The sequence below is a fragment of the Phytophthora parasitica genome (genome assembly GCF_000247585.1).
Source record: "Phytophthora parasitica INRA-310 unplaced genomic scaffold supercont2.80, whole genome shotgun sequence".
Lineage (NCBI taxonomy): Eukaryota > Oomycota > Peronosporomycetes > Peronosporales > Peronosporaceae > Phytophthora > Phytophthora nicotianae.
Window position 1 is genome coordinate 142,882 of NW_008649066.1, and position 10,978 is coordinate 153,859.

Consider the following 10,978-nt stretch of genomic DNA (forward strand, 5'->3'; position numbering starts at 1 on the left):
CGCGGGGGAAAGGTGTACGCCCCCGGAGACCGCTCCACCCGCCGCCAGCAAGCTGGTCGCGCGCGGAAGTCCCAAAAATGAGAGTGAAAAAGTCCGCCAAAACGGCGAAAACCAGTTTTCACACTGATTAGAACAGATACTACACTTGATCTTAGCCAAAAGGCCGAGAAGGTATGACTTTTTGACAAGTTGGGGCATCAGGTACTATATTCACTGTGAGACCTAATGTACAGCAGGCAAATGTTTAAATAGATTATTTCAAAATTAGCTCCTTTTGTATATTTCTTGGTGTAAATTTTTCGTTTTTATACTGTTGTAATTTGATAATTTTCAAAATGATACAAAGTTGAAGTTTTTTTCGTTTACCTACACTCTCTACACTAACCATTCCGGTTCACTAGTGCCGTTGCTGCTAAGCTACCTCGCCTTCACCTTTCTAACCAAGCACAGCGACAGCCAACATGCTGGGGAGCTAAACTGCTATCGCTACCTACGCCACCACGGGAATATTCCACATGCTGATCGCCAGCCAATGAAAGCCCGTTCCGCCAAACTACACCCTCATTGTTTAGACGCAGCAGAGCACCTACCTCTTCCCTACACGATGTCCGAGCGAGCAGAACGACTATCTGGCCTACAGAATGGCGCTGTGGGCTCCATCGCCGGCATGATCGAAGTGATGCTGCAGCAGCCTACCGTCGCCATCAAGAACGCGGTGCAGCAGGGCCGCCCGATCCCGTGGTCCGTACCGGCACTCTACCGCGGCGTGGGCGTGTCGCTGGCCTCCATCGCACCTGTGAGTGCCATTCAGTTCGCAGTCAATGGCCGGTTGCTGCGTGGCTTGACGGATCCGACCTCGGCTCCTTCGGACCAGACAAAAGTGCTGTGCGGCACACTCTCGGGCGTCGCGTCGGCGGTGCTCAGCGCCCCCGCGGAGCTAGTAATGACATTGCAGCAGAACAATGGCAAGAGCTTCGGTGCGACGGTCAAAGAGGTCGCTCAGCAACACGGTGTGGTGCGACTGCTGAGGGGCTTTTCGGCCACGGCAGTGCGAGACGCAGTGTGGTGCGCCGGATATTTGGCACTGGGCCCCGTGTTCACCCGCGAGATGCACATACTGAGTCCCGCCACCTTCGGAGACGTTAACACTGCCACCAAGTCGCAGAAGGCGTCGGCCTCGATTGCCGGCTGCGTCACTGCTGGTCTGATCACGGTAGCGGCCACTCAGCCTGTGGACACCATCAAAACTGTCATGCAGGGCGAGGCTATGGTGCTGCCCTCCGGTCGCACACCCAGTACGCTCGCCACGGCCTGCCGCATATATCGCGAAGGAGGCTTGGCGCGATTCTACCGTGGCATCGTTCCGAGAGGATGCCGCTTGGTCGGCGCTGTATTCATCCTGGGCCAGTCGCGCATCAAACTCGAGGAGGTTTTCGAGGAGCACGAGCTGCTTAAGATCTAGGCCACCGTAGGCACATAGAGCTCAAGTCAAGCAACAACGTAACACGATTCCATCTCGTAAACGTAGCGGTGATGATCAACGAATTTCATACTGGGCTCGAGTTGAAGAGCGATGCTGATAAACGATATTTCTACTGGACTCCAGTTTGGAGTGCGGTGCTTGATAATTCTCCATGGCTTCAGTGTACCGGTACAAGTATCAGGTGCAAGTAGATTTGCTGACGACGGCCATCACGGGGCAACGATTCGCTAATCGCAAGGTGGGTGTGCAAAGAGCGCCCTGCCGTGCAACTTTCATCTTGAAATCAATTCACGTTTCGACACCTCTCCAAGATGACGGAGCGCGCGCAACGCTTGACGGCGCTGCAGAACGGGGCCGTGGGCTCCCTCGCCGGCATGATCGAGATGACCATTCAGCAGCCCTGGGTAGCCGTCAAGAATGCTGTGCAGCAAGGTCGACCACTTCCCCGCTCGATTCCGGCGCTGTACCGTGGTCTCGGGGTGTCATTGTCCTCCATAGCGCCCGTGAGTGCCATCCGCTTTGCTGTCAACGGAAAACTGCTGCGCAAGGTGAGCGGTACGGATACGGCTCCAACAGGCCAAGTCAAGGTGCTCTGTAGCACGATTTCCGGCGCAACGGCAGCGGCCATCACGGGTCCGGCTGAACTGGTCATGACGGTGCAACAGAACAACGGACGGAGCTTTGGGGCAACAGTGAAGGCTGTAGTGGACACCCACGGAGTGACGAGACTAATGCGGGGCTATCCGGCTACTGCAATTCGTGACGCTATCTGGTGCGCTGGTTACTTGGCGTTGGGGCCGCTGTTTACTCGCGAGGTGCATCGCTTGAAACCCCAGACGTTTGGTCACTATGACACTGCAACTGCGTCACAGAAGGCGTCGGCTTCAATTGCCGGTTGTCTGGCTGCTGGTCTTGTCGTTGTTCCACTGACGCAGCCAATTGATACTATCAAAACGGTTATGCAGGGTGAGGCGATGACGATCCCTTCGAGTCGCAGACACAGTATGTTTGCCACTGCTAGACGAATCTACCGTGAAGGAGGAGTCAGAAGATTCTACCGCGGCATCGTGGCGCGAGGAAGTCGCCTCGTTGGTGCTGTTTTCATCCTTGGGCAAGCTCGAATGCGGCTAGAAGAGATTTTTGAAGACCACAACTTGCTGAGGATGGATGGTGTCGCTAACTATAAGCATGAGTGAGAAAGAGGAGAGGATACGGAGCTGTGTGTGCGCACCAAGGAGTCCGTAACTCGCTGTTTTGCCCGCGCAGTGAGAGTATTGCAAATAGTTTTGTTTTTGAATGTTATTTTGCTTCACTTTTGGTGATGTTATAACTTCTTAGGACAGGGTGCAGTGACATCCTGCCACTCGAATCAGTTGTGGTCCTGTTTCTTCTGGAAGTGGGGTGTCTTGACCAGGAAGTGTGATGCGAATTTTTCCTGTGAGGGTGCCTGCAGCTTTTCCGTTAAGGACAACTGGGACTTCGAACGGAATGAAGCGCGGTCGACTCTGGCAGAATTTATCCAAAGACACCGATGCAACACCTACCAATATTCATGTAGCACAGATGAGTATCGTCAATCTACATGTCGTAGGTCATTCTAGCAACGACTTACCCATCAAGTCGTCTTTCGAGGTGGCGTCATAGTCCATGACGACTAGGGTCAAATGAACGTGTTTCACGTCGCGCTCGTTATCGCACAGTACGTGTAGCTTGGGGACCTGATCGTCTCGCCACCTTCATGGATTCGTAAAAAAAAAAAAAAAAGAAGTTAGTCGTCTCAGGGCGGGGATTCAAACAGTGTCGACGTACTTTGGCGAACAAGTGTTCGAGATCGTTGCCGTACTCGGATGGCTTCCACTCGCGTCTACTTGAACCGCGTTACTAGGGGTGGAGTAGAACTTGACGTACGGGTCACTAAGACCAGCTAGGTCGAGCCCAAGGAGGCTTTTGCCGGTAAGGTCGGAGATTTCGACAAGCGTTGAATTTTCCGTTGAACCTGAGTTGATGTGTGGTGTTTGGCCGACCTGGAATGCCGCCGCCACGGGTTTGTGGTCGCTGGTAGCAATTGCTTCAAAACAGGAGAACCGCTGCAGCTTCAGATTGCCACGCAATCCAGGCAGCGATTTGTACAGAACGCGATCGCAGTATGAGGGTACGCGCTCTAGCTATACAAACAGCGAGGACACTGCGTAAGAAACAGGTTGAATTCGAACCAAATGCAAGTCTCACCAAGTATTCGTCGAGAGTGTGCCGCACTCTCTTGAACGTTGGTGGGAAAAGCGCCGGCGGTAGTTCCCATCCTGTTAGCGCCTTCTTGTCTTCAACTTGATGCTTCAGTTGATCGTTTTGGTTCAATGTAACCCACTTCTTGGCTCGTACAAGTGTCATGACCTCGGCGCAGTGCTTTTCGTGGTTGCGTTGGCGAGGAGCCGAGTAGCTCAAATCCAGGCGGTAGTTCAGATCACCAAACCAGAAGCAGTGGTCGAACTGGTGATCGATTGACACATTCTTTTGCCCGAATTGAGCACCAAGGATGGTAGCGCACTGTAGAAGAGCAATATAAGCTACACGATCAGAGCGAAGACTAAAAGGGAGTCTAGTACGTACGTCGCTGTTGCGCTTGTCGAGGAATTTTTGGTCTTGGTGTGCAGCCAGGTGGCAACTAGCAAAACAGAGTGAGGTGTTCTCGACGACACACTTGAATATCAGACCACCCTAATCCGGTTGCAGGTTAGTTTTTCGGTAATAGTATACAGGAATACTCTTAAGAAAGCAGAATTACCTTGTTTCCGATGACGCTACCCAAGCCCGTGGGAACTGCTAGCTTTTCCACATCACAAACGTTGTTGCGTTCGTGAACGTAGACGAACAACCGCATCTCCATCAATTCTACTTTTCCTGCTAGAACGTAGCTATCACCAAGATGCAGATAAATCTGTTTGCTGAATGGATAGTCGTGGGTATCTCCCATTGTGTCGCGCAGATTGCTGCTTAACTGTCGCACCATCCTGGTCATCTTGCGCATAGACTTCTTGGTACGAGACCGCTTCACAATTACATCCGAAGACTTGCTGGCATCAATTGTGCTAGAATTGCTCGTTTCCGTAGACCCGACACGAGCAGTGCGCATTGCCTCACTGCTGGGGCTACTGTTTTCATCGGTGCTTGATAAGTCCAATGAGCCACGTCTCTTTGTTTTATCTCCCGGGTAATCAGTTTTTGTCTCGCTTTCCTCTTCCTCCATTTCGTCTTCTTCCTCAACATCGTCGACCTCAGTAGCATCGAGGACGCTATTCAGCGTAGGAGGGTCTGTCTCGTTTTCCTCTACGTCTTGTTCATCGGCTTTGGCATTCGACGTGTGCAAACTATCCGCTCTCACCAAGTTCTCGGAAATCTTTTCACTCTTGTAGGTGCTTTCCTGTAACCCCAATGCGATGACATCAAAGTCGCCACCACCCTCTGGAATCCATTCGTTTAATAGTTTGGAGTCTTTGGGCGGCATGGTATTACCGACGTTCCAGGAAGCAATGAGAATTTTTAGAGGGGTGCCCGTGCTCATGCTGTTGCTGAAGCCCTTCCGGCCCCCTGCTGCTGAAGACGGAGGTAGCTGAGTGCTGATAGTTTGTCTACGTGGTGGAACCTCATGGTCAATCTGAATAAAGGAGCATTTTTTGTAAATTATATAGCACCGACAAACATGATCTAGCGTTCAATACTTACCTCGAATTGGATGTCCTCGACTTGGACTCGAGGCAGCATGGACTTTGACCTCGCGGCAGCTTCGCGGGCAACTACAACGTCTTGCTTGTCTTCCATCGAGTTTGGGCACCAGTTTCGCGAAGTCGCCTCACTAGAAGTGGTACAACGGCAAATGGCTGAAGTCATAACAGTCGTGCACAGTTTGTCTAAAAATATGAGCAGCGTGTATACCTGGAGTAATGATGACTGGCCTCTAAACCCGATCCACTTTAACACTTTAAGAGCATGAAAGCATGGATTGTAATGCAATCTTGCTTATTCCTGATAGTATTCTCAGCCTATGACCTACTTACTCAGTCGCCGTGCGATTGGGCGTGGTCGGAGTAGTTGTGTTGTCCTTCGCCGTCGGGCTGTTTAGCCGAATATCATTAGCTTTGGCTGATTCAATTTTCTTTCGTGGAGTGCACGGTGCTGAGTGTGTTGGGCTCTTGGAGATGTTGTTTAAATCAGCTAGGCTTGGTAGAGGGCGTGTTGGAGGCTCACTACAAGCAGGAAGTCATTTGAGTACACTACAACGCATGGAGTAACGAGACAGTTGTAGCCTGACCTTCCAACGGCGGCACGATACTGCTCTCTCAAGAAATTCAGATCCTCTGTCACGCTTGCAAGGCTCTTTTCTAAGTGAACACACTTTGCTTCTAGTTCTTCGGTCGTTGGTTTGGCTGTGGACGACAAGATCCGGTGCGAGTGAGAAGACGATCAGTAAAACAACATAATCAAGAACATCAACCAGGATAATACACGAACCTGCATGTCCCTCGCTCAGTTGCGCAGCGATGGCGGGATTCTTGGTAGAGATCTTGTCTTTCGGCGGATCGAGGATGTACGGGTTGACAAATACCTGGAACTCAAGGCGTGCGCTCTGGAGGTACTCGATAAACTGCTCAGTGACGCAATCTACATGATGAATAAACTCGTAGTTGAAGACGGGGCTTCGAGTATTCTGCTCGACACTTTCAGTTGTGAAGAGCTCCCCGAGAAATTCGTATTGGCAGTAGGCCAAATCCGTAATGATCGGCAGCCCGGTTGCTCCTACAATGCGAATTTTAAATGTCCAAGGCTTCCCAAGGAGATCGCTCGGGCTTTCGACGTCCATCAGATCGTCTTCATTGTGTTTCTCAGGATCTGGAGACGATAGCGGTATCCATATCACTTGCAATTTTCCGATAGTGTTAAACGGCGGAACGGCCAGCTTGATACTGAGCTGAGACTCGTCCGGCTCCGTCTCCAAATTGTACAGCAAATACTCGAGGAACGTAGTGGCGCTGCCAATGTGGAACGAGTTGTCAAAAAGTAACGTGATCGGGTCGTGACCTGCTGGTGATTCATATTCGCGGTCGTTCATAAGCGCGTTGCGAAGAAAAGCAACTTCGTCTTTCAGCAGTGCATGAGCCTTCACGAACTCGAACACGTCCAGAAAAATTGTTTCGTCCGTGGCCTTGTTGTAAACTTTGACCTTGACCTTCGGAATACCAGTAGCACCATTGCCATCCTTGTCTTCCATTGATGAGCTCTGTAGCGCTGTCTCAAAGCTGAGAACATCACGATTCAGGAATTTGACTATCTGTGTGAGCTCCGCGATCTTGGGTAGTACTTCCCGAAGTTCCTGGTCATTCACCTGCCGAGCCAGCAGCTCACGTTGCTTCTCTGCAGCCAATCTTGCTTCTTCTTCCGCTTTAGCTGCCGCAGCAGCGGCCTCCGCAGCCGCAGCTTCAGCCGCAGCAGAGTTTGCAGCGTTATTAGCACTTGCGGCGATCGCGGCAGCCGCCGCCGCTTCCGCTGCCGCAGCCTCTCGTTCCAGTCGTTCCTTCTCCCATCGAGCCTTCTCTTCCTCGAATTTTTTCATTTGCTCTTGCAATTCGTTCATTGCGGAAGTATCGACGGTCTGTAGAGCCTCCTTGTACTCTGCAGCAGCAGTATCTGCAGAAGGTGGCTCTCCATCAGGCTCTCGACCCGGGTAGACGAAGAGCATGAGCTCGTTTCCAATCACGACACGGTCGTAGGGCACAAGCTGTATGCGTGCATTTTTCTCGATCTTTTTCCCGTTGCGTATGACTTCCCCGGCTCCGGCAGAAAGGAAGATCTCCGTGCCATCATTCTCAAACGAGCAATGGTTATTCACTATGCTGAGCGACATTGGCTGGATATCTCCCTGTGGGCCCACCGTCAAATGAGGTTTATCCAGTAAAAACATAAATCTCTTCGACCGGTATGCGTCGACATCCAGGTTAATAAGATAAGGCGACGTCGTGTCGGCCTCGAAGTGATACAAGTGGATGCCGCGCTTGCCGTACTCCTCGCGTTGGCGCTGCATCATTTCATCATGCACACTCATGCCACCACTAGCCCCACCTCCTCCTCCGCTCAACACATTCTCCAGCTCCTTCTGCTTCTGGTTAAGTAGCTCAGCCAATTGCGCGACCTGTGCACTAGCTGAATCATCACCACCCGAAACTTCCGCACTCTCGCCGCCTTCAGCCGAAGATCCCGCAGAAACACTGCGCACTTTCGCGATACGTTCGTTCTCGTCCTTCAATTGGCTTACGAGTGCTTTCATCTGCTCCAGTTCCGCCATGAGCTTTCGTTCCGCTGGGCTTGCAGCAGTCGAAGCTTTCTTGGGTTGAAGCTTGATAACCGAAGCGTTCTTGGCGAAGCCCAGTGTAGAGAACGTATAGCCGTGAAACTTGACTTCGGGGCGAATGGCGCAAAACAGATATGTCCGAGCTTGCAGCATCGTGTCCTTGAGATATTTGCACAAGAAGTACGAATTGCATCCCGGAATCGACATGCCCGGTTTAAGCTTATTGGCTTTGACAGCTTCCGCCATCTTCATGAAAAACTGCGCCATCTCCGTCAGTGAAAGATTGATCTTCTTGCCCTGGTCCTGCAATTCTTTGGATTTTGAGGCATCGGGGTGAGGCCCCAAGTACTTGTGCTCGATTTCTCCGTTTTCAAAGACGACTTTTTTGTAGTCGGCGTAAACGATGTCACCAGCAGGCTCCGTACCGGCAAGATCACACACATAAACTCGACCTCTTTGTTTCATACCCTCGCGTTCCGGGTCGGGTTTCTCTACTTCGAGTGTCATAATGCAGTGCCCACGCGTGGACTGGTGGTTGAATTGTGTCGGTGCAATAGCTTTCTTTGCGTTGGCCGCCATGAAAGTTCTGCGCAAGTCGTTCCAGTCTTTAAGCACAACCGACTGGCACCAGTCGATATCTGTGAATCCATCGGGATCCTTGCGCATACCGGACTTGTACTGTTGCTCCTGAGCTACAGGTGACATAAGGTCTCGCACGGTGTCAACGACATTCTGAAAGTACTTCATCGAGATCTTCCAACCGTCTTGCTTCTCCTTGAACAACTCGTATGCAAGACGAGGAAAAATGCCCCACTTTAGTGGTAAATATCGATGGCAAAAAATTAGTATCCCGAACGTACATATTCAAATATGTCGACGCTCTTACCAACGGATGGGGTTCTTCGTGCTTGAACCACGCCTCAGGAATATCAACAGCATCCGGCTAGTTGAATAGCACTTAGTTAGCAAGGCATAATAAAAACGAAAGCGCCATCACAAACAATCCCCACCCCAAATACGGTGAAGGTTTTTCCTGATCCAGAAAGACCATAGGCAAAGAGTACGACGGCATTTCCTCCCATCAGGTCTGCCTTGATCTTGCGCCCGACGCTTTCGTAAGCCATTTGCTGGTCGACAAGGGTCATATTGTCGGCTTGAAGAGCATCGCCCTGGATGTGCCGCTTGTAGCCGTAAGCGCTCCACCACGCGTAGCTAAACGGAAATCTCGTGGTGGAATACGTTGAGTTGATAAGTTCCACGTCACCCTCTTCCTCGCCATTTTGCGTCATCACGACTCCCAGCTTGTCATCGCACGTGAACGGCCTGCATCGAATTGATACCTTAATGCTGACGCTCATCTTGCCGGCAAGTCAAACGAAGAAGTTGAAGCCAAAATGCGCAGCGATGCCTCGTGAACTTGTTTTACAGCTACACGTTGTCCAGCCACAGACGCTGTGTGACCCTTGCCAAAGTCGGTTAGCTCGGTGCACAACGGATAGCCAACCGCAAATATATCGCGGTCTGTTTACTGCTCAAAAAGCGCAATGAATTTGACTACGGTCGGCAAGTTCATTCCACAGGTGACTTTGATTCTACTAAGCTCGATCTACATCATGACACCAGCTGGAAATGCTTTTGCTTCATCACTTGCTGAGAATTTTGCAGACCTCCTGCATCTTGGCCAAGTATTCAGCTGCGTGCTTGGGCTGGAAAACCAGGGCTGGTCGGAATCGCACTGAGTTGACTCCACAGCCTCCAGATGCAACACCTTTTGCCTTCATCAGGCTAACAAACTCGTTGCGCACGGCTTCCGTCGGGAAGTCCATGGCCAGGTATGTGCCCTGGCCGCGTACGTTAGTCACCAGAGTGGGGAATTCGGCAGCAAGTTCGTGCAACCCGGTCTTCAGGTAGTCACCGGTGATGTTGACGTTTTCTAGCAAGCTGTCGCTCTCGACCACATCAAGGACTGCCTTCAGAGTGATCATCTTGGTGGGGTCTCCCATCCAAGTGTTGAAAATGCGGTAGCCCTCTTTGAGACGGAACTCCTCTTTGGCAAAGTAACCACCCGTCTGCATCTTCTTGCTGAACGTGACGATGTCAGGTGGGTTGTCAAGGTTCCAGTGTTCATGGGCCCAGAATTTGCCCGTGCTGCCTCCTCCAGTCTGGACTTCATCCACAATGAATGCGACGCCATACTCGGCAGCCAGGTCGCGAAGTTTACGGAAGAACACAGAACTCGCATGGTTGTCTCCTCCTTCCGCTTGAATCGGCTCAATAATCATACCAGCAATACGAGAGTCCTCAGGATTCGTCACCTCGGCACTGTGTTTCAACAGCCTCTCGACCTCGTCCAAGCAGCGCGCTTCTTCCGCTTCGTTAGCAGCCTGGTGAGCATCCAGTGGGTACTTCAGCTTCGGGAACGGCGTAACAGGCCAGTCAAACGCCGGCACATCCACCTTGTGAATGGCTTTCGAGTGGGTCGTCGACAGACAACCGAGCAAGCGGCCATGGAATCCTCCCTGGAAGGACAGAATACTCAAGTTGGGTGTGCCCGGCAACTGATGCGTCATGCATGTCTCGAGTTCGTGATCGGAAGGTGGACGTCCGCCTCTCAGTTTGGTTTGAAACCACATAAATACAGCCTTGTAGGCGTTCTCGTTGGAGCACGAGCCGCACATTAGCGTGTTGACATCCTCGAGCCCTTTTGGAGCTACTTTGAGCAACGTGTCGTCGATGCGATCCACCCAGTCAGAGGGAGGGAACACGCCAAGACATGGCCGTTGTGCCAGCATAGATAGGTTCTCCTTGTCGGTCATGGCTTCAAGGATCTTGGGGTGGTTGTAGCCGATGGGCAGCGACGCGATCTGGCCATACACGTCCAGATAGCGATTTCCGTCCACATCCACCAAGTAGTTGCCCTTGCTGGCAGCGTAGTCCGCGAAGAAGTTAATGGCACCTGTATTCTGCAGCGCAGCGAGGCGCTTCAGCTGCTGCTGCGACTTGGGGCCGGGTACTTGGTCCGTCACGATCTCGGCATGCGGATACTCGTCCGGGAACGCGGGGGTGGGAGTGGCAGGGAAGGCGCGCGCGCTGGAAGTTAAAAAGCGCCGCCACTGGGAGGAGCGAGGCTTCAGAGCGCGCAGATATAGCGACAT

At 51.8% G+C, this 10,978-nt stretch overlaps 5 protein-coding genes across 7 annotated transcripts; 2 read left to right on the top strand and 3 right to left on the bottom strand.

The window, feature by feature from the left end:
• Positions 1-604: 604 nt before the first annotated feature.
• On the top strand, positions 605-1,462 carry PPTG_18239 (hypothetical protein; the record flags this gene model as incomplete). The annotated part of the gene is made up of 1 exon (XM_008916200.1): positions 605-1,462. One exon carries the CDS (start codon positions 605-607, stop codon positions 1,460-1,462), a length of 858 nt encoding a protein of 285 aa, XP_008914448.1.
• Positions 1,463-1,794: 332 nt separating this feature from the next.
• PPTG_18240 (hypothetical protein) lies at positions 1,795-2,679 on the top strand (the record flags this gene model as incomplete). The annotated part of the gene is made up of 1 exon (XM_008916201.1): positions 1,795-2,679. One exon carries the CDS (start codon positions 1,795-1,797, stop codon positions 2,677-2,679), a length of 885 nt encoding a protein of 294 aa, XP_008914449.1.
• Positions 2,680-2,749: 70 nt separating this feature from the next.
• On the bottom strand, positions 2,750-5,383 carry PPTG_18241 (hypothetical protein). Of its 3 annotated transcripts, XM_008916202.1 has the most exons (7): positions 5,204-5,383; positions 4,266-5,135; positions 4,091-4,198; positions 3,713-4,027; positions 3,293-3,648; positions 3,096-3,217; positions 2,750-3,023 (listed from the first exon to the last, which is right to left on the bottom strand). In XM_008916202.1, the coding sequence occupies exons 1-7, from the start codon at positions 5,366-5,368 to the stop codon at positions 2,818-2,820; spliced, it is 2,142 nt and encodes a 713-aa protein (XP_008914450.1). In that variant the 5' UTR covers positions 5,369-5,383; the 3' UTR covers positions 2,750-2,817. The 3 variants fall into 3 exon arrangements, with proteins under 3 accessions (XP_008914450.1, XP_008914451.1, XP_008914452.1); XM_008916203.1 differs by having other exon boundaries at positions 3,713-4,180; positions 5,204-5,299; XM_008916204.1 differs by having other exon boundaries at positions 3,293-4,027; positions 5,204-5,299.
• Positions 5,384-5,531: 148 nt separating this feature from the next.
• PPTG_18242 (hypothetical protein) lies at positions 5,532-9,181 on the bottom strand (the record flags this gene model as incomplete). Its single annotated transcript, XM_008916205.1, has 5 exons — positions 5,532-5,724; positions 5,790-5,904; positions 5,990-8,636; positions 8,710-8,766; positions 8,834-9,181. 5 exons carry the CDS (start codon positions 9,179-9,181, stop codon positions 5,532-5,534), a joined length of 3,360 nt encoding a protein of 1,119 aa, XP_008914453.1.
• Positions 9,182-9,466: 285 nt separating this feature from the next.
• PPTG_18243 (4-aminobutyrate aminotransferase) lies at positions 9,467-10,978 on the bottom strand (the record flags this gene model as incomplete). Its single annotated transcript, XM_008916206.1, has 1 exon — positions 9,467-10,978. The coding sequence occupies one exon, from the start codon at positions 10,976-10,978 to the stop codon at positions 9,467-9,469; it is 1,512 nt and encodes a 503-aa protein (XP_008914454.1).